General features: G+C 48.7%; 1 protein-coding gene across 1 annotated transcript in view; it reads right to left on the bottom strand.

Moving 5' to 3' along the window:
• Positions 1-22,787, bottom strand: part of SLC9A8 (solute carrier family 9 member A8) — a 74,345-nt gene that overhangs the window by 9,978 nt on the left and 41,580 nt on the right. The window contains exons 8-13 of the mRNA XM_068987762.1: positions 22,605-22,748; positions 15,236-15,374; positions 13,670-13,775; positions 6,798-6,914; positions 4,020-4,102; positions 1,041-1,152 (exon numbers count right to left, since the gene is read on the bottom strand). Of these exons, the coding sequence (XP_068843863.1) occupies positions 1,041-1,152; positions 4,020-4,102; positions 6,798-6,914; positions 13,670-13,775; positions 15,236-15,374; positions 22,605-22,748 (701 nt within the window). The remainder of the gene's footprint in view (positions 1-1,040; positions 1,153-4,019; positions 4,103-6,797; positions 6,915-13,669; positions 13,776-15,235; positions 15,375-22,604; positions 22,749-22,787) is intronic.

Raw genomic sequence — 22,787 nt, 5'->3', positions numbered from 1 at the left:
ACAGATCCAGTGCTTTAGGAGCCAAAGATTTATTTATCCCTCCTTTACTAAAGGGGAATGAGACTGAATGGTGGCTGAAATGGTCAAATAAATTATCAAAACTTAGTGACTGAGTAAAAAAAAAATCCAAATCTAGCCTGTAGTACAAAAAGTTTTGAACTTTAACCTTTTAATTTTGAGCTCCTAGACTTCCTGGGTGGTTCAGTGGTTAAGAATCCACCTGCCAATGCAGGAGACCTGAGTTTTGATCCCAGGTCCCGGAAGATCCTACATGCCAGGCCTAAAGCCTGCGCTCAGCAACAAGAGACACCACCATAAGGAGAAGCCCTCACGCCGCAACTAGAGAAAGCCCGTGAGCAGCAACAAAGACCCAGTGTGGCCAAAACATAAATACATAAATAATAAAGTTAACTTCAAAGTATTTGAGCCCCTTGTCCCTTCAGCCTGGACAGCGTGCAGGCAGAGTGACGCCATGCACAGCCTGTGCTGCTGCCCCTGGGACAGGGGGGTGGGCAAACCCCGGCCTTGCCCCCCGGGGCCCCTTGGAATAGGGGGTGGAGGCGGGTGGGCAAACCCTGGCCCTGCCCCTCGGAACGGGGGTGGAGGGGGGTGGGCAAACTCCAGCCCTGCCCCCCGGGGCCCCTCGGAACAGGGGGTGGAGAGGGGTGGGCAAACTCCAGCCCTGCCCCCCAGGGCCCCTCGGAACAGGGGGTGGAGGGGGGTGGGCAAACTCCGGCCCTGCCCCCCGGGGCCCCTCGGAACAGGGGGTGGTGGGGGCCCTGCCCCCCAGGCTGCTCGACGTCCAGCAAGCCCTCTGCCCTTAGAGCTGGGTCTCCCCGTCTGTGGGGCAGACACACTCCCCTGCTGGCGGCGCTGTGGAGAGGGGCGCGGCCCGTGAAGGGTCTTGCGTGGATTTTGAGGGCTGACGAGGCCCCCTCAGTTTGGAAGGGCTCCGGGGACAGCTGCGTCCACTCTCCAAAAGGCCAGTTTGCGCCTTAATGACACGGTCTCCTCCCCGGCTCACCGGAGACTGGACTTACCGCTGAACCACATGATGAACATCATCTTCGGGGTGATTCTATGATCGCGGAAGAAATTCAGGAGGTAGGAGAGGGGGAAGATGTTCACGGCTCTGCCGAACAGCACAAGCACCTGCCAACGGCAACAGAGGGAGTCTTACATGGAAACCTCCAGTTCTTCAAGCTTATCGAGGCGCACACACCTGCTAACATCCCCGTGATACAGGCAGCATCCCTTTGTCATCAAAGACATGAACTCGGTGCTAGGCAGAGACGCGGGGATGCCAGTTTCTACGTGTGGCAAGGATTAAAGCTCTGGATGTTATGTGTCTACTGTGAGAAAGAGAGGACTAACAAGGCATCAATGACGGCTTCAGCAACGCCAAGAGGGATTCATTTAAGGGCCACCTGGCTCCTCCGAAGGTGCCTGGCTGTGGGATGGGCTAGCTCTGGGGAGACAGACAAGGTGTTCCTGCCTCTCCCATCGGGGCCCCACTCCTCAGGGAAAGGAGGGAAGATGGCCTACCCATGCCCGTAAATGCTGCTCACTGAGCACAAGGAATATGCAGGTAGGTTCTAACAGGAGGTCACATACACCCTGCCAGATCCTAGCCATCTCCAAAGGCAGGTCAATTTTAACAAAATATAGCATTATGTAAAGTCCAAATCTTATCTAAGTGGCTTTTTAGAACTACTTATTAATTATCTTTTCTTCTCTTCATCCTGGTTCTCACTACCACTAACTTGAACAGAACAATATAGCCATAAGCTATATTATGGGGAGTCTAAGTTTGTCCTTTTAACCAGCATGAATTGAGGGTGCTTTGGACTGTGTGTCCTGGAAAGTCGAGTTAACATTAATTGCCCCCAATCACCTAACACTTATATGCCAGACAATGTTCTAAGCATTTTATATGCATTATCTCGTTCAATTTCCATCCTTCCGAAGGTCTTATGGGGCAGGTATTACTGTCTCTGTTTTAGAGACAAGGAAACCGAGACAGAGAGGTTAAGTATGAAGTGACTGGTCCAAGCTGACACAGGCAGGAAGTGGTGGAACCAGGTCCCCCAAGCCTGGCTCAGTCCCCAGTGCCCAAGCCCTTGACCGCTGAGTGAGCCTAAGGTGTTCCATCTGAGTGGCACAGGCCGCCTCCAGGGGTGGCAGGGCCAGACTGACCAGGTGCGGGGGGGAAACTGAGTCACCATCCCAGGCACCCCCTTCGTTTTTCTTTCCCTCCTGGCCCATGGCTGAGATCGCCATGTCCCTGTTTCACCCTCTGAGGGCGAGTCCTCCACCCCCAGGTCTGTGTTCCAGGTGTGACCAAACTGGCCTCTTCCACCCAGTGACCACATTACAGGCTATCAGACTTGCTGTAAAAGACTTGGGCTCCTGTTCTCTTGTCCTGAGTCTGGAGGACAGGTAACAATAACAAAAGCCACGAGGTCGTGCTGACTAAGGCAGAAGCTCCCAGACTGCAAAAACAAAAACATCTTTCTTCCGCGGGCTCCTTATCCTCTATGCCTCAGGTTCCCCATATGCCAAACAGGAAGAAGGCCTCATGGTCTGTACATGGTAGGTGACGGTGATTTTTTAAAAAAAGCCTGCCTCTCAACAGCTGTGTCTTGTTCAGCGGAGTTGGTAATAAAAGTTAACTCAGGATGAATTACAGTAACTCAACAAGGTGTGCTTTGCAAGTGTCTTAACAGAGGATCTAAAAGACAACACAGAGACCCAATTTGGGCCGGGAGTATGACTCAGCAGGAGGACCCTGGGTTCACACGGAGAGAGCAGAGACACAGGGGGGCCACAGGCGAGGGGCCTGGGGCACGAGGCGAGACGCCTGAACGCTCACCACTCATGCCACTTTCATCAGATGCCTGAGCTAGCCGGACCTTTCTTTCAAATGCTGAAACATTTGTTTTTCTCCTGTTTCCCAAATCTGATTTTAATTCAAATCACTAAACTTCCGTTTTCCTCTCTTAAAGGCGTATCTTAATTCGTTTTCTGCTGCCAGCACCCCTCTCCTGTCCAGTTATAACACTTTCCCAAGTCTACTTGATGGTAAGAATCACTGGGGATGATGATGCCTCAGGATGAATCTCCAGAGGACGGAAGGGCCCTGAAATCTTTACCTTGAACAAGTGTCCAAAGTCACTCTTATAAATGGACCCATTAGAAGGAAACCATAGTAAGAATTTGGTATATTCATTACAATCATCCAAAAAAATGTGAAAAGAAAATCATCCCCAGTTTGCCAACCATTGTGAATATTTGGTGTATTTTCTTACAGATTTTGTTTCTAGGATACTGCTTTTACATGGTCATAATCAATTACACATTCGATTCTGAAATCTGCTTTTGCCATCGAACATTAAAAACTGGCATTTGTGTATGTGCGCACACATGTGTCCCACGCCCCCAGCACGTGGGATCTCAGTTCCCCAACCAGGGATCAAACCCGTGCCCCCTGCAGTGGGAGCATGCAGTCTTAACCACTGGGCTATCAGGGAAGACCCAAAAGAACTGATAATTTCTGAAGAAGACTGTAACAATTCAGGGCTTCCCTGGTGGCTCAGATGGTAAAGAATCGCCTGCCAATGCAGGAGACCCAGCTTTGATCCCTGGTTCAGAAAAAGCCCCTGGAGAAGGAAATGGCAGCCCACTCCAGTTCTTGCCTGGGAAATTCCATGGACAGAAGAGCCTGGCAAGCTACAGTCCGTGGGGTTGCAAAGAGTCTGACATGACTTAGCAACTATACAATGCAACAGGTCACGTAAAATTAAAAACCAAGCAAAAATTCTTTTCTTGGGATATTTATTTGATTTCACCCTTTCCCATTTATTGTATGTTTATGATTTTTTAACGAAAAGAAACTTGCAACAGAGGTTGTCTATGTAGCTGTTGACTATGACCAGTTAACAGTTACATAAATGAATCTACAATATGTGGTTATTGATCTACAAATAAGTCATTAAATAAAAAACAAGGAAAATACTTACTATGCACCAGATGACAAAGGAAATTTCAAACTTGTGAGGGAAACTAAAAATGGACAGGCCAAGAAATGCAAACACACATGTTTCTGAAACAAACCAAAGAATGGATTATTCAGCCTCAACTATTTTCTTCCAAGACAGGATGGGCTCGTTATGCAAACAAACATTTCAGATGTCAATCAGAATCCAGTATAACACTTTGCTTATTTGTTGGAAAATCTTGGTCAAGCTTGTCCTTTGAGTCTCTCATTTTTTTTCTATCACAACAAGCAACATGTGCTTCCTATTCAGAATCTCCTAATTTAATGAGCCAGCTGTCAAATACCCATGCAAATAAATACTTTCCCACCCGGGGACAAGGATAAATATATGAATCTGTCCATTTGCTGAACACTGTGATTAGCAAGGATCCTGACTGCGGCAAAGTGGCAGAAATTCAGAGCAAAGTAGCTGCAGACACCACATGACCAGTGTGAAAGGCCCCTTTGTCAACTTCTTTGCCAGAGCGGACAAAGCCCACTGACTTCACATATTTAATGCCACCACAAGTTTAGAAGGCTTACACCCTGCAGGATTTGCAGGAAGAGATATGTTTCAACTCTTGGCACCCCTCCACAAATCCAAGAGAAGCTGACATTTACTCTTGCCGTACAAGCAGCCACTTGTGTATCCTAAGAAAAAGCACCTTATAAATTTCTAGCACTAGGCTCCCTACTTAGATTGTGACATCCTCCAGAAGAGTGCTGGAGCCAGGGAGACAAAGACTCTATTTTAAAAGTTGAACATCATAAAACATCAAGGCTGTTTTAAAACATTTTAGCAATGGTGTCTTTTTTTTTCCTTCTTCAAATGTGTATCCCTTTCGAACAAGTCTACAAGCTGGACAGTATACATATCCTTCTCCTCCTTAAATGTTTTTCTTATCAAATATTTTGGTCACCTTTTGAAATCAGCTCATTTAGAAAACGTTCCAATCTAGGTAATGCTGTTCTCCGGTAGCATGAATACAATTATGTGGATAAGTCATAGTTAAAAATGAATCCGTGATGGATATTTAGATTGATTCTATTTCTAGTATTCAGAAAGCTACAACAGGGACTTCCCTGCCAGACCATGGTTGACTCCATGCTTCAAATGCAGGGGGCTCAGGTTCCATGCCTGATTGGGAACTAGGATCCCATACTCCTGGGTGCACCTCCCTCGACCTTCCCCAAAGAAAAAGCAACTGCAAACACCCCTGTGCACAAGCTAAATTCCTGATGGTAGAATCACTGGGTCCAAAGAACATGTGCCTCTGAAATTCTGACTGATGCTGCAAATGACTCTCCTAAAAAGATGGCAACAATGTACATGCCCATCAACAGGGCCTATTTTCTATACATTCATGCCAGAAGTGGGGAATCACCAAATTTAAAATCTGATGGGTTCAAAATAGAATCTGACGGATGTTTTGCTTTACATTTCTTTGTGGTGAGACTCAGAGTTGTTGGCCATGACTTTCCGAGAAAGGTGCTGTGCAAACAATACCCGCTGGGCTAGGAAGGGACAGACCAGCTTCCAGACTCACTTCTTAGCTACGAGACAGTGCTCAGGCCACTGGACCTGAGCCTCCCTGTCTGTGGAATGAAGTCTCTGCACAGTTTGCCCCTGACCCCTAGCCCGTGACAGTGTGGAATTACCGCTTGGATATGAGACGGCCCATAGAAATGCCAGGGGTGGTGCTGACGATGATAAGCAAGGGAGTCACTTGGGGGCCTTCACTCCTAGTTATAAACTTGGCGGGGGGCGGGGGGGGGGGTCCAGGTTTCATCAGAGTTTGGTGCCGCACTGAGACTGCTGGAGAGAAACGTCAGTGTGGCCCTGACTGCCTCCTCTAATGCAGGACTGGCCCGACATGTCCTTCAAGAGACTTAAATGCTTGGGACATTTTGGGAAATGCTCTGCTTGGGACATTTTGGGAAATGCTCTAACTCTCTCTCAGAAATTCACAATGCATGTTAGCTGGAAAGTCTCACAGTTCGGAAACTTGTTAAACTTTATTTTTTCAAAATGCTTATTTATGTATTTATTTCTCTGGCTGTGTCAAGTCTCAGCTGTGGCACGTGAGCTCCTCACTGCATCGTGCAGGCTCCTGAGTTGCGGTGCACGAGCTCTCTAGTTGCGGTCTATCGACTGAGCTGCCGGGCGACGTGAAGATCTTAGTTCCTCGACCAGGGATCTCACCCAAGTCCCCTGCACTGGAAGGTGGACTGAGCCACTAGGGAAGTCCCTGTTAAACTTTATTTACCCCAGGATTTCCCAAACTCTTTTTTTTCATTTTTTGGCTGTACCTCGAAGCACGTGGAACTTCCCCGACCAGGGATCGAACCTCGTCCCGTGTAGTGGAAGCATGGGGTCTTAACCACTGGACCACCACGGAAGCCCCATGGAGTCTTTTTTCCACTGAACTCTTATCAATCTCAGTTCCAAGGAACAGACTTTTGGAAATGTCACTTTCACATATTGTAAATGTACGCATCTCAAATGTTCGTAATTATAGCAGTTCTCATTATTTTTGGCTTTAAAGTTACAGGAATCAAAAGTTCCACCTGTTACATATTAGAACTCTTTACGGAATGTGAAAGCCAGAGGAACTAACGAAAGATAAGGGAGTGCGGTATCCGGCCCTGAGGGATTCTGCTGCCTCTTCTGCCAGGGAAGATCTCAAGGGACTCCTAGAACAGGGGAAGGAAGAACAGCAGCTCTGGGAGGCCCCCACGGGACCGCAGAGGCCGAACTCACCGCACAAGAAGGCCACGGTCCGCAGGGTTTGCTGCATGAGGATCTGGGTGACCGGGGACAGGTTGTGGTGTGTGTAGTGAGACATCACGATGCCGGAGAAGAGGATGGCCATGATGCCTGCAGAAGGACAGAGGGGCAAAGCGCACAGCCATGAGCAGAGCAGAGAAGCACCTCCACGTGACACGCAAATCTCGTCTCACGCTTCCTACAGTCCCCGCGGCCTCTAGCATTAGGTGCTTCAGAAAAGAGGCGAAGTAATACCTGAGGCTTCCCAGAGAAATGTTACGGGCCGAGCTCTCTGGCAGCTTCATTACCAGCTGGGTGACCTTGGGTCAAGTTTCTTCCCCTCCCCAAGCCTCAGTGTTCTCAACTGTACAGTGGGACTAACAGTACCTGCCCACGGAACTCTTAGGAGGGTAACGAAGAGAAGCCATGTTAAGTGCCCCTCACAAGACCAGGACAGAGCAGGTGTGAGCCATCATCGTCATCAGTGGATAGAAGGGGGGCAGGTATCATTCTTGGGGGCAGAAAGGGGACATAAGAATCTGGGTACAAAGAATGGGTGGATTTTTACGATGCTGTACTTTAATTTTTTAAAAAGCATGTATTTATTTGGCTGCATCGGGTCTTAGCTGTGGCCCTAGTACCGTCAGTGCATCGTGTGGCCCTTCTGTTGGGGCACAAAGACCCTTAAGTTAAGGCATGCAGGCTCAGTACTTGTGGTGCAGGGGCTCAGGTGCTTAGTGGCACGTGGGATGTAACTTCCCCAATCAGGGATCGAACCCAGGTCTCCCGCACTGCAAGGCAGATTCTTAACCACTGACTACCAGGGCAGTCCTTGTCGCACTGTAATTTTTAGTTTTCCCACAGTCACCATGAGTCAACCTTATATATGAAAAGAAAGATGTTTTTCTTTTTTTTTCTAAGTGACGTGTTTTTTCTTTAATGGTCTCCATGAGAGCATCTACAACTTTTCTTGTGCTCTGAGCATGTGAGTTCCAGCTTTTGTCCACTGCCCTAATCACTGCTGAAGCCACTTAACACAGGGATTCCTCTCCGCGTTTTCTTGGTGAAGCAGCAGCAAAGAGGTCTTTATTTCATGTAAAGAAGCTGAGATTTTTAGAAAGCCTTTAAACAAGCTGCCAAGATACATGAATTCCAAATCAAAGTCTATATGCAAAAACTTAACTCATTTCTGCCATTTTGTAGAAACAGATTACCAGCTAACTTTCCAGTTAAAAATAAGTGAAAAACACGGAACTGCACTAGAGATGTTTCAACTGGTAAGCTTGCTATATAAACGATACCTTACAAAATACAGGAAAACCCCACTCTTTGTGGCATCGAAAAGGTATTTACTGGCCGGAGAGATAGCACAAGCTGGAACATTTAATCCCCTGGCCCTTTTAGGAAAACAGCACATTCTTGTCTGCTTTTTCCTTTTTGCTCCAAAAGGAGGCTGGGCTGGGAAATTCCAGCAACGTTGCCCATGAGCCACACCTGATGAGCTTGGAGAAGGGAGAGGAGAGGGCAGCAGACTTCCTTACAGGCGACTTCAGAGCAGCGATGAGCCTCTGGCAGTCAGGAACCATTCTGCCTCTGCTCCACTAGATAAAACACGACCTCAAACTTCTGACTATCCCCTCGATTCATCTGCTCCTCTTGGTAAGTTCCTGCAGGCGACCACCTGGAGAGCTTCTTCCTGACTGCACCCAAACCATGGACGCCATAGGCAATGTGAGGTGACAGAGGGACAGCCCAGAGCCGCGAGGCTGGGGAGGGAGATGGCACAGCTCACTTCCGTTCTGTGGAGCTGCTCCCAAGGACCTCTTTTTCTTCAGCGCATCCAGTGCTAGATGGTTCTGGTCTGGGCTCTCAAAGGGCTTTGTTTCACTCGCCAGCTTCAAGAAGGGTTCATTGCAAATTCACTGCAAAGCTGAGACTTGGGGGTTCTCACCCTGAACGAAAAGTCAACCCCAGAGGAGCCTGAACCGTGTAAGCTGTGAATCACAACCACGTAAATTGTGACAGGAGTGGGCTTCCGCCCATATTGTCATTCTGCCCACAGACAAAGGTTGTCACAGCCCTCGGGAGGCCTGACATTAAATAGCCACTCCAAAAAGCCCCCGACTCAGGCTTCCCTGGTGGCTCAGATGGTAAAGAGTCTGCCTGCAGTGCAGGAGACCCGGATCTGATCCATGGATCAGGAAGATCCCCTGGAAAAGGGAATGACTACCCACTCCAGGATTCTTGCCTGGAGAATTCCATGGACAGAGGAGCCTGGTGAGCTACAGTCCATGGGATTGTAGAGTTGGAGGCAACTGAGTGACTAATAGATGGGGAAACAGTGGAAACAGTGACACTTTACTTTTTTGGGCTCGAAAATCACTGCAGATGGTGACTGCAGCCATGAAATTAAAAGACACTTACTCCTTGGAAGGGAAGTTATGACCAACCTAGACAGCATATCAAAAAGCAGAGACATTACTTTGCCAACAAAGGTCTGTCTAGTCAAGGCTATGGTTTTTCCAGTGGTCATGTACGGATGTGAGAGTTGGACTACAAAGAAAGCTGAGCGCCGAAGAACTGACGCTTTTGGACTGTGGTATTGGAGAAGACTCTTGAGAGTCCCTTGGACTGCAAGGAGATCCAACCAGTCCATCCTAAAGGAGATCAGTCCTGGGTGTTCATTGGAAGGACTGATGTTGAAGCTGAAACTCCAATACTGTGGCCACCTGATGTGAAGAGCTGACTCATTTGAAAAGACCCTGATGCTGGGAAAGATTGAGGGCAGGAAGAGAAAGGGACGACAGAGGATGAGATGGTTGGATGGCATCACCGACTCAATAGACATGGGTTTGGGTAGACTCCAGCAGCTGGTGATGGACAGGAAGGCCTGGCGTGCTGCGGTTCATGGGGTGGCAAAGAGTAGGACAAGACTGAGTGACTGAACTGAACCGAGCGACTAATACTTTCACTTTGCAGAAAGTCCAAGGCTCCAGGAAGTCAGATCCAACAGCGAAATGTGGAAGCTCCCTTGGGACTGAGGCCACTGCCCCCTGGGAAACAAGGAGACAGGCTCAGTGCAGAAGGGGTCAGGCTGGCCGCATGAGTCTGGTGCACTAGGCCAGGGGTTGGAAACCCTAATTCAGGGGCCAGACAATAAAAACAAAGATAAAAACAGTAAGTGGGTGTGCGGCACGTGTGGAGAGAAGGCACAGGCCCATCTGCAGAGGGATGACAGCAGCTCTGTGGGTGGGGGCCGAGTGCCGACCAGTCTTCCTTTCCTTCTGGTTTTTGAGAGATGCCAGAAATCTGCTTCTTAGGAAACCTTCCAGCGTTTTCCTTCTTGGGCTGCACCGTACAGCCTGTGGATCTAGTTCTCCAACCAGGTACTGAAACCCACACCCCTGCAGTGGCAACACTGGTCCTAACCACTGGACCTCCAGGAAATCCCAGAAATCGTCCAACTTTTAATGACAGCAACTAACTCGAATGTTTAAAACTTTCTGAACAGATAAACCCCATTTTGGGGCCGAATTTGGACTATATAGAAATGGGCTCTCTGGCCAAGAAAAGACTGGACAGCCAGCCATGACCCATGCCAACCCAGTCTGGAGTCAGGGGAACTCCCAAGTTTCGGGGGCTGACGGAGAGTCAGGGTCAGCAGTGGGTACCAAAGCCCCAGGGTCAGCTCACACACCCTCTCTAAGCCTGGATGAGGTCACCATCCAGAAAACCCTCACCCACTGCAGCTGCTCAAAGATACTGAAGGGGAAGATAGTGCCAGCAGTCTCTGTCCTGGAGATAAAAGACCTTAAAACATGGAACTTAAAACATGGCCTGGAATGAAGAATCCCGACATGTTCACTTCTTTCAGAAGGCAGCATTTAAGGAAGTGGACCACAGTGCAGCAAATGATCAGCCTCACAGAAGGGAAGGAGAGAGGGAGGCGGGAGGAAATCCATTTCTAGTCTCAGTTAAACCCATGGCTTCGACTGTAATTGAGGAATAAAGGGATTCAAGTCCAAAAGGCACAGGTTGAAAGAGTACCGTGTGTAATTTCTACTGCACTGACCTTTACTGTGGGTGAAACACACTGCGCTTCTTGAAGGCTAAGGCCGAGTCAAGCCCTAGCCAGTTTTGCTAATGACCCAATCAGAAACATACTGCACTATAACATCTGGACTCAGAGGTAAACAGTAAAGCAGACTCTCCATTCACACCGCCGGCCCACAGGCAACTACTATTAACAGCGGGACATGCAGACTGCCAGCTCTTTTACTGCATAGTGCTGTTGTAGAGTTTATCCATCTCTAGAAAGGAATAAACAGGGTCGTATTACAGATATGGCATGGACTCCTAGCACAGTGGTTTTTAAAAAGTCCTTCAACACTTAGCTCTGCCTGTGTAACAGAATCCCAACTCATTTCCAGGTCTAAGAACCCTGTGCAGGTCGGGGCCTTTGCCCCTTTGGCCCAGCCCGTCTTCCTGCTCTTCCTGGACTGAGTCCAGCTCCCCTCCTGGGTCCCTCAGCATCTGCTGCCGACCCTGCCTTCCCTGGCGCCTCCTGTGGCCTCCCTGGCAGCCAGCTTCCTCTTGCCATGTGGGTCTCAGCCCCACGGCACCACTTCGAGGACAGCTTCCTGACCTCCCGCCTCAGGATGCTCCTGCCCCCCTGCTGCTCTATTATGTTACTCTGATTTCTCTTTTTCACATCATTTCTTTTTAGAAAGGTACTGATCCATGCCTGCACTGGGTCTCCGCTCCTTCGCTCGGGTTCTCTCTGCTTGCAGGGAGCAGGGACGACTCCTTGCTGCGTGCACAGGCTCCCGGTGCTCGGGCTTCAGCAGCTGCAGCTCACAGGCCCTAGAGCATCCGGGCTTTAGTAGTTGTGGAACTCGAGCTCAGCAGTTTGCAGCTCATGGGTTCTAGAGCTCAGGTTCAGTACCTGTGGCACACGGGCTTAGCTGCTCTGAGGCGTGCGGAATCTTCCTGGACCAGGGACTGAACCCGCGTCCTGAGTTAGCAGGCGGATTCTTACCTCCTGCGCCACCAGGGAGGTCCGGGGGGCACCTGTATTCTCATGTCCACTTCCTGCCTGCTGTCTGAGATCACACAGCTAATGAGAGGTGGGGGCAGCATTCCAACCAGGTCTGTCTGGTGCTGTGTTCTGAACACACAGATTTACACAGGGGGCGTGTGCTGTTTGGTGGTCCTGGTGACCTCGGCGACAGGAAAAGCAGAGCACAAAGAGAAAGGTGGGGGGGGGGGGCAGCACTGAAGTCACCCTTTCCACTGCTACTTTTACAGTAACAGGCCGAGCCCCTCTTCTCTGAAAACCCTGCGTGACAAACATCCCACCCACAGAGCGTGGGCAGAGCCAGCCTGTTACTCAGAGGTGAACGAGCATGTTCTTGGCTTGCATGGGCTCTCTTTGGCCCCATTAGCGTGCAGAGCAGAAGTTCCTAAGGAAACGAAACCCCTACAAACAGAAAACACTGCCTCTCTGAAGAAAGGACAAGAAAAACATCCCCTTGTTTTAATCACAAATTTCCAAAGGACGCATGAAATGTATGTTTGCCAACAGGTACTCAGTGTTCCCCTCAAGGAGGGTGGGACACGATTTAGAAAAACCCATGTAAACACAGTCACTAGGGCCAAGTGACTCACAGGTAGTGTTCATTTAAGAGCCAAAAGATAAGAGAGGCATGGGACGGCAGAGGCTGGGATGGAGTTATCCAAGAGAACTGGCTTGGGGTTCAAAACAAACGAGACCCTGAGGTTCACAAGCTTCTCCAGCGAAAACGGCCAGAGTCCTCTCTCTCTCCTTCCTCCTTGGCAAGACCTTCTCACAGAGAACCCATGTATGACACCAGACAGCGACCCAAAGGAAAGAGGATTCTGCTCAACAGCAGAGGAGGAACGGAAAAAATTTCAAGAAGCCAACAGCCATGTACTACATTTGATAAAAGCCATAGACTTTACATAAACTATAAACCCATGAAGTTCAAGAAACCCCGAGAGGAACATGAGGCAAACTCTGTCGAGGCACATCAAAATCAAACTGCCACATACCTGTATCAACATGGCTAGCTTTCAAAATTAAACTAAAGTGTTGGTGAGGATGTGAAGCAGCTGAAACTCTTCCATACACTCTGGTGGGAATGCAAAATGGCCCAGTCGCTCTGTAAAACACCTCACAGTTTCTGATAAAGTAGAGAATACACCTACTGTAAAACCAGGCAGCTTTACTTCTACGTGTTTATCCAAGATTAATGGACATATATATACACATTAACAGTCAAAATCTGGAAAACCCCAAATGTCCTTCGGACGGTGAATGGAAAAAACAGCTCAGTAAGAATGTATAAACTATGGATACAGCAAAAATGTGGTGTCTCTCAAGAACATTATGATAGCTGAAAAAAATAAGTCACAAAAGACTACATACTACATGATTCCCCTCATATGACATTTATATTCTGGAAAAGGCAAAGGCATAGTGAAAGAATGCAGATCAGTGGGTGACGGTGCCCGGTGACTGCCCTTGGCAGTCAGACCCCATGCTCCGAGTGAAGGCCTTACAGAGGGCTTGCTTTGAGAAAGAGGCAACCTTGGAAGACATATTTTGATCTCTGCTACGGATGGTAAAGAGAAAAAGGCGGCCGGGGGAACCCTGAGTCCCTGCACCCAGCCAGGCCTAAATCCAGACGCGCCCTAGAGGTCCAGGGAGCCCTGTTCACTGCCTGGGCTCTTCTGAGCTCGGGCTCTCAGCCGTGTGACTGAGAGTGACCCAAGCGACAGCAGCTCTCTCACCAGGCAGGACAGCGTGCTGCCCACCCCGGGTGTCGACACTCCCCGTCACTTACCCGACAGTGAGGTCCCTTCTGCGAGCCCGTACGGAAGGTAGGCAAAGATGATCATCATGCCGAACTCCAAGGAAGGCGTCTTCCTCAAGTCAACGTGCTTCAGCACGTGAACGACAGCCGTCAAGGAGGAGAGCCCGAGGACGCTTATAGGTGAGCTAGAGAGGCCACAGACCCACGGCCTTCCAAGCAGAGGACCCTTATGGGTAAGCTAGAGAAGCCACAGACCCACGGCCTTCCAAACAGAAAGGGTAAACACTGGATACAAAGATGCGGGGACAGCCAAGGGAACGAGTGAAGAATCTGTCATTACGGACTTTTTCCTCTGTAGGGAGGACTCTTGTTTTAAGGAAGGGAATCTGACAAAATACTGAAAGATGTAAATTCCTGAGACAGGCAACGGGGAGCATTAAAGCCACCCAGGTCAATTCACTTGGAAACACTGACTTGGAGGGCCCGGGAGGAGCGGGGGCAGAGCTGGGCCGGCAGACGCCTGAGCACAGCCCACCCTGCCAGCCCGCTTCCAGGGCCGCATCCCCCTTCCACCCCTCCTCCTCCCAAACGAGGTCACTATGGGGTTTCCAGAAGCGTGGGGATCAGTGCGCTACTGCAGGACCGTCTCTCCTGTCCCTGGACCTTTATAAACCCACGCTCCCGTGAAAGGAGAGTCTTCTACGTGCGCTACTGTCGTCCGCAGGCCTTCATTAAGGTAGAGGCTCTCCCCCCTCCTCTACCCTTCTAGAGAAAGAGATAAATGCAGAGGAAAATACTGAACTGGAAGAAGTCTTCTTTTCCATTCTGTTTATTGGTACAATATGAGAAGCTGTCAGCTGACTCAACACCACCTTGAGACTTCGGGACGTAGGAACTGAAGGGAAAATTCAACAGGACGGCAGACACGCGTGCCTGTCTGAGGCAGAAGCAGCCCTTCTGGCCGTCTGCTAGACAGACTGCTCGTGGAGGAAGGCCAGGTGGCCATCTCCCTTGCTCAGGCACACACAGAAATGGTCTGATGCCTGTTCCTGTCTTAAACGTGGCATTTTCTACAGCAATAAAGGTGTCAGCGGCCTTAACAAGTTTCTTTGTTTCTCTGGCTGGAAGAGCTTATGGGTCGTTAAGCTACAAAATCAGTGCGAATAACTTAGATGGAGCTCATTTTGAAAGCCTCTTTCCTGATTCATACAAATAAATACTTTCAGTGGGGTAGAGATTTGCTCAATTTGACATTTTCAAAGGAAATTAATTTCCAATTTTCTTAATGTGAAAAGTGAGACAGCAGAAAACGAAATTCATCTGAATGTGGTGTTCATACTCTGGGAACTGAGCAGACCCTAAAATCAGACCTGATATTCAACCGTGCACATGTTTTTTAAGCTTTGAAAAGTGACATGCTACATTTCACAGGTTAAATTTTTAAATCCTTGAGTTTAAAGTGCTCTTCAAACCAAAACTAAGCATAAAAATCCTCCTTAAATGGTTCCCCTTAAGGAACTGGAGAAAATGATGAGAGATGGATGTAATTAGGAATAATCGTTCTGGCCACGCGTGTTCATCGTATTAAAAGGATATCAATGCAGATATTAAGCCAGTTAGGGTGCCGAGTGCCGCGGAGCCAAAGAACATTTTGAGGAAGTAGCCAAGGGCTTGTAAAAACGTCTGCCACCCACTGACATCTGACATATTTTTTCTTGTTAAACCTTCAGCTGTGCTAGGAAATAAAAGAAAAAACACAAAGAAGTTAAAATGTTATAGACAAAGTTATCAGAAATTAACTTAGGACTCAAAACTTAACTTCTTGCTTAATCTCTCATTCATTCATTCTATCATTCAACCTGTTAGCCAAACATTTATTTGTTCACCTGCTTTGTTCTAGGCACCGTGTTAGTTTCTAGGGGTCCGGAGGTGAGAGCAGGTCCCTGCCCTAAGGGAGTCCTGTAGTCTACCAAGGGAGAAAAACAGACGGGGGCACTTTCCTAGTGGATCAGTGGCTAAGACTCCAAGCTCCCAATGCAGGGAACGCGGGTTTGATCCCTGGTCAGGGAACTAGATTCAACTAAGAGTTCTCACACCGCAGGAGAGATCCCATGAATACAAACTAATACCCAGCATGGCCCAAAGTGAGACGACACAGACACACGCACACACAGATGGGAAGTAGGGCCATCTCCGTGCCAACGACAAGCGGGCGCTTGCCAAGGGCCTCTGCCACATGCCTCTGTGCGGACTGAGCCCTGTACTGCTGGCCGTCAACACACATCCCCTGCAGGGACTTCAGGGTGGAGAGTGCACTCTGTGCTCCAGGGAAACTGGTGGAACAGGTCTTCAGATAGTTATTTACAGGAACTGACTGCATGGTCCCAATCCTTGCATCTGCTCATATCTAGAGCACTAAATCCCTTCCTGATGACATCAGCTCCTCGTGACTAGCAGAAAACCTTCTGTCAAGTAAGTGCTTGACTGCACTGAGTGCTCCCTTCACCAAAATCACATCAGCTGACCTTCCCCCCACGCCTCTCTTTTGAGTTTTTTTTCTTCCACTACCTCTCTGGAGCAGTTTCTCAGAGCTGGCTTAGGTGCCGTCTCCTGGGCTGCAGTCCTCATTTTGCTCCAAATAAAACTGAACTCGCAACTCTCAGGCTGTGCATCATTTTCAGTCAACATCAGGAAAGAGCAGAGGAAACACGTGGAGGCATCTAACTCAGACAGGTGGGGGTAGAAGCAGGCTCTTTATGACACACAGGCTGGGTTTCGGCTTAGGCTAAAGAAGAGCTAGCCAGGTGAAGAAATGAGGGAACGCACTCAGGGCAGAGGGAGTGGCATCTGCGGAGGCACGGCGCCTCCAGGTACTAGCAGCACACAAGTGCTGCGCTACGCCTAGTCTCTCAGCTGTGTCCGACTCTGCGACCCCCAAGGACTGTAGCCTGTCAGGCTCCTCTGTCCATGGGATTGTCCAGGCAAGAATACTGGAGTGGGTTGCCGTGCCCTCCTCCAGAGGAATCTTACCGACCCAGGAATCGAACCCAGGTCTCTTGTGTTGCAGGCAGATTCATTACTGTCTGAGCCACCAGCGAAGCCCAGCAGCACGTTGCAATCACACAGATGACTGCGGATAAAACACAGGAACAGGATGTGGGGGGAGGGGTCCATGGGGAGGACAATGTTAAGAGGTGAGGCCAGAGCAGCAGGCAGGGCGAGACTGTGAAAGGCTGTTGATAAACCCAGCTAAGGAGCCAGTCTTTTATCCGGAAGGCCCGGAGGAGTCACGGGGAGTGTTTTCAGGATGGAGTGGGGGTGGGGGAGTGGGGCTCCTGTAAGATGCAAACCTGAAACTGAGGCTGCGGCATGAAGCCAGGTAGAATGGAGCCGCCTCAAGAAGACATGTCTGTGGGTAAGGCCCAGAGTGAGGATTGGAAGGCATTAGAAGGAAGAATGGAAAGGACTTTCCTCTCATTGTTAGACAGCAAAGTAAAATGTCAGCAGCCATTAAATGCAATTGCTGGTTTCATCCCCAAAGGTAAAACCATTTTACCATTAAAATATTTATTCTCCTTAAGTATCTTCCTCCTGCTGATTACACCTTCTCTCAAATCCATCCACTTCTCTCCCTCCCTCCGCTATCCTCCTCCAGTCCAGGGCTTCTGCCTCTCCGATCTTTGCATATAAACACCCTGCTCTTTCTAGGAGAACCCAACACTCAGGGGCCTGAATGATCCCTTGAATATGCATATATGATCAGGTTTACTCTGTGTGTCAGTCATCAGTCGAGTCCCACTCTTTGCAACCCCAAGAACTGTAGCCCACCACGCTCCTCTCTGTCCATGGGATTCCAGGCAAGAACACTGGAGTGATTGCCATTCTCTTCTCCAGGGGATCTTCCTGACCCAGGGATCGAACCTGGTCTCCTGCACTGCAGGGGGATTCTTTCCTGGTGAGCCGCCTGGGAAGCCCCGATCAGGTTATCAGCCCCGTCAAACCCCATCCTCAGTTTCCTGCTGCGTTTAAGAGGAAACCCAGTCTGACCCTGATCCTCCCACCACACCTCTCACCCCATCTCCTATTCAGGCTGGTCCCCACTGCCACCTCCCTGCAGGTCACCTGCCATTCTTCGGGCTCCAGCCGACTCCGGTTTCTTCTCAGAACCCAGAGTCAGTGATCCTCCCTCAGGGACATCTGCCTTCACACAGGCCGGCCCACTTACAGGCTCTCCTGGTGCCTAACTTCCCCTGCACAGCACTTGGAACTAGTGAATCATCCCATGAGGACCCCGCCTGCACCCACCTTACTCGCTGCCGTGTGTCCAGGGCCTAGGGCAGAACCCAGGACACAGAAGGTACTCAACAAACTTTTGCTGAATCAGTAAACAAAACAAAGACTTGTCTAGAGTAACATTCGGCCTCATTAATCAGTGTTTCATGAACTGGTATCGGTTTTTAAAGAGTTTTATTTATTTATTTTTGGCCGTGTGAGCAGGGACTCCTCTCTAGTCGTGGTGTGCGAGCTTCTCACCGCGTGGCTTCTCTTGCCATAGAGCCTGGGCTCTAGGGTGAGTGGGCTTCAGTAGTTGTGGCGCATGGGCTTGAGATGCCCTGCGGCATGGGAGATGTTCCCGGACCAGGGATCGAACCCGTGTCCTCTGCACTGGCAGGCGGATTCTTGGCCCCTGGACCCCCAGGCAAGCCCAGAGCTGGTATAGTTTTTTGGTGGGGGGCAGTTCTTTGTTTTGTTGGCCGTGCTGGGTCTTCGCTGCTGTGGGGCTCTTCTCTAGCTGCACTGAGCTGGGGCGGCCCTCCAGTGCGGAACACAGGCTCTGGGGCGCACAGCCTCCCAGACCATGGATTGAACCTGTGTCTCCTGCACTGGCGGCACTTTCTTTACCACTGAGCCACTAAGGAAGCCCCACACTGGTATACCTTTAAAGCAGGATCATCTCAGGAATTCCCTGGCGGCCCAGTGGCCAGGACTCAGGCTCTCACTGCTGAGGGCCTGGGGCTCGACCCCTGATCAGGGAACTAAAGTCCCACAAGCTGTGTGGTACAGCCAAAAAGGATGGCTTGGTCAGATAACCTTAGCCTTTTGTGCTGATTCACAGCGCAATATAACATAGTAGAGGTTTTAAAAAGTCCTGAAAAAAAGAAAACTAACTTTTCTCACATAAATGTTTTCCAAACTCACTCCAATCGCCCCCATTGCTGTTCTTTACTAGCAGATCATGGGTTAACATCCCACCCAGGGGAACGCTGGGAACCAACAGGGTTCTTATTGGGGAAGTGCTCTTGAAGGCGAAGGGCACCTCCAGCCCTCTAATGGACCCACGGATGACCTGAGTAGCGTCCCGCCCTCACCCCATTTCATGACCATGGCTAGGACGCCGGCTGGCGTCACTGCTTTCTTTTCACGCAAAGGAGGCTGAGGTCCAAAGACAGAGGCTAATGGGTGAGGTTACAACAATGGTTAAGAGCAGAGCCCGGGCCAAGGCCAGTGGTTCCTGTTCCTGAACTCAGGATAAACGAAGAGAGGATTCAGACCTCTTCTGGCCTGGAGACTTTGTGCATTTTATTTTTCTTCAGGCCATGGTTCTCACACCTTAAACAAACAATAATACTGATTCAGGATCCATTTCATGAGCTTTAGCTGCAGCTGGAGACAACAAAAGTTTTCTACAGCAATTATTTCAAGAATAGACTGTCACAGTAACAAATCAAAGCTAAAAATAATCTAATTAAGCTTAATGAAGAAAACAGAAGATACTTAGCTTTTCTGGCATTTATGAAAGTGAAAACATTAAAAAAAGGGGGTAGTTCATTAACATCTTCAGTTACAAAGATAAATGGATGATCATCAGATCACTTTGAAAACAGTCATTTATGAAGTATACACTTAAAAACAAGATGTGATTCTTCCTTGTAACCAAGGAAAGCTGACAGCTCCCTCCTATATGGCAAACACAAGGCAGGCCTGCCACGCCCCCCTCTCCCCTACCTCTCTCTTCTACCTGAAAATGCCAACGGGCTCACAGGATAACCGATCTGAGTGAGAGAGGCTGACTTAGGTCAGTGATGCCCGCCCCAGCCTGTGTACCAGCATTAGACGAGGTGAAGGCTGGAAAATGCACATGGCCCACGGATCCAATTTTGGAAACTGTCATCAGAGGTGATCCTGGCCTTCAAAAGTACTTTTCCAGAAAGAATGTGTGGCTAGTTACAGTAACTCCATCCTTTCTCATTTAAAAAAAGAAAGTATCTCCTACGCTTTGGCCTTTTTTTGTGGCCAAGAGACCTGGAAAAGCTCAGAACTAAGATTTAGGAAATCGAGAGATTTAGGGAAAAAAAAATCAGAGATAAATCAGTTGAGTTTAGCTCCTAATCTATAAAAATAACTGCTGACGTCACCTCCAATTTAGGCGAAATTCTTTTTTTATAAAAGTGACTCATTCACGGCTGCATCGGGTCTCAGCTGTGGCACGCAGGCTCTCTGCTGCGGTGCGCGTGCTCCTTAGTACGTGGGATCTTGGTTCCCTGACCAGGGATCGAACCCACGTGTCCTGCACGGGAAGGTGGATCCTTAATTACCACACCGGGGAAGCCCCTCGGCAAAACCCTTTGTCACAAATGTTCAAATGCACAGCCAGGACACCAGATAAAAGGAAGACCCGAAAGCTAAGAAGTTTCCAAAGCAGATCTTAAAAAAAAAAAAAATTATTGCCATCAGATTATTTTTTAAAGGTCTTACACCATGATATATGATGCTCTCCTAATAAAGCTATAAAAAGTTTTAAGAGAAACGTAAAAAAGCCAACAATAGGGAACTGGTCAAAGAGAGCACGGTAAATCCATAGAAATAACACTTAACAACTGATAAAATGATGTTATAGAAGACTATTTTATCAACTCTGCTCAATGGAAACGTTACAATACAGTATATTCCCATCTAAATAAAATATATGTATACATCTACCAAACCATCAACTGTAATTATCTCTTGGGCGTTACAATGCATGTATTGTTTTCTTTTCTTTTTTCTTCTTCCTTTTGGAGTTTTCTAAATTTTATATGCAGAATATATGTATTATTTTAGAATATATACATATACTTTTGTTTTAAGGTCTGGTGGGCCCCTCTTTCAATTAAACATTTGGTAAGTTCTTCCTGCAAAAGGAGGACAAAAGGGACAAACAAGAAACAGCAGCTGGGGGACAGGAGGAGAAGATGAGAGGGTCTCACATTAGCTGACGGCAAATGCTTCTGTTTTTAAAAAATACTTATTTATTTATTTATGGCTGCATTGGGTCTTAGCTTCTCTCTAGCTGTGGTGTGTGGGCACACAGGCTTTGTTACCCTGTGGCATGTGGGATCTTAGTTCTCCAATCAGAAATCAAACCCGCATCCCCCGTGTTGGAAGGCAGACTCTTAACCACTGGACCACCAGGGAATCCCCTAATGGCAGATGCTTTTCACATAGTGTATTTACCTAGTCAACTCCCAAATCGAATCCTACGCTGAGGCATTATCACCCTCAGTTTAACATTGAGACACCAGTGGCTCAAAGAGGTGAAAGAGCTGACCCAGGGTCAAACAGCTATGAGTAGCCATCACTGGAACTTGAACCCAGGTCAGTCTGACTCCAAGATCTGGGCTCTTTCCACTATAAAAATATTCTTTTATTTTAACACAATAATTGTGAATGTAGTCTATAACGGGGCTTTTAAGAAAACCAGAGTGGTTATGCTTTGCAAGGAATCCCACAGCAAAGAAAGCAAGTCCAAAATCAGAGAAAGGAGAAGCTACTCTCTAACAGAACACATAGCGGCCCCTCAAACGCTCCTCACTCGTCTCTGACGCCCGCTCTGACGCCCGCTCTGTCTGTGCCTTCGCTGTTTTCTGGCAGAACTGTCGGGCCCTCCTGGCAGGACCTGTTAACAAACACCACAGCTGCAGAGTGCAAGGGCAAGGAGACAGCCCTGCATCCAAGAAACGCATCTGAGATGAACTCAGACTCACTTCCTTTGCCCAAGGACTTAAAAAAATATATTTATTATTATTTATTTGGCTGTGCTGGGTCTTAGGCGTGGCATCCAGAATCTTTAGTTAGCGCATGTGGGATCTAGTTCCCTTGACCAGGGACTGAACCCAGGCCTCCTGCCTTGGAAGCAAGGAGTCTCAGCTACTGGACCACCAGGGAAGTACGCACAGTGACTTCCTGACATTTCATGACACACCTTTAATTTCTCAGCTACTGTCAATATGGGCAGTAATACCAATGAGCAACTGAAAAAGACCTGCAGTTTCCAAAGCAGCCTTCACACTAGAGCAGCTTAAGGCAGGATGTCCATCAGTATCATTACCTTATCTTACGGTGGCAAAAAGGAGGGTGCCCTGCACCGGCTCACAAGTGGGAGAACAGGGCCTCTGCTGACTGCTTTCGTCTGGAATAATCCTGTCCAAATACTGATCCCTCAACTGGCTGCTCAGCTCTCCTCCGGGGACTCACCCCAGACCTACTGAATCAGGAGCTCTGAGGGTGCTGCCTGGCAATGCGACCTTTAATAAGCACCCCGGTGATGTTGATGACAAGCTGGGCTTAATTTAAAAGCACTGCTAAGGACTTCCCTGGCAGTCCAATGGTTCAGACTCTGTGCTTTCAATGCAGAAGGCACGGGTTCAATCCCTGGTCGGGGAGCTAAGATCCCACATGCTGTGTGGCCCAACCTAAATAAATAAAAGCACTGCTAAGAGGTAGGTCCTACAGGGCGGATTCTCCTCTAATCACTCTGGGCCTTGACAATATTCCTGAGGCACATCAAGGTTTGTTGGGACAGAAGGATGGACAAGCGGTGAACCAATCACCCACAGGACGAGCAGCTGTACGCGCAGCTGCATGGGGATATCTGCCGTCTGATATGAGGCCCTTTAGTTCCGTCGCTTGAGGAAAGCACACTTACTTGGTCAGGACAATGGAGACTGCGTCATTGAGAATGCTCTCTCCAAACACCAGCATGTTGAGCACTGGGTCCACATGAAGGGCGTTGAAAATAGCAATAGTGGCCACTGGGTCAACAGCAGAAATCAGGGAGCCAAATGCAAAACTGTCAGGAAGAGAAAAGGAAGGGGCAACTCTGTAATGC

The sequence above is a fragment of the Capricornis sumatraensis genome, chromosome 15 (genome assembly GCF_032405125.1).
Source record: "Capricornis sumatraensis isolate serow.1 chromosome 15, serow.2, whole genome shotgun sequence".
Classification (NCBI taxonomy): Eukaryota; Metazoa; Chordata; class Mammalia; order Artiodactyla; family Bovidae; genus Capricornis; species Capricornis sumatraensis.
This window is presented reverse-complemented; position numbering and strand designations above follow the sequence as displayed.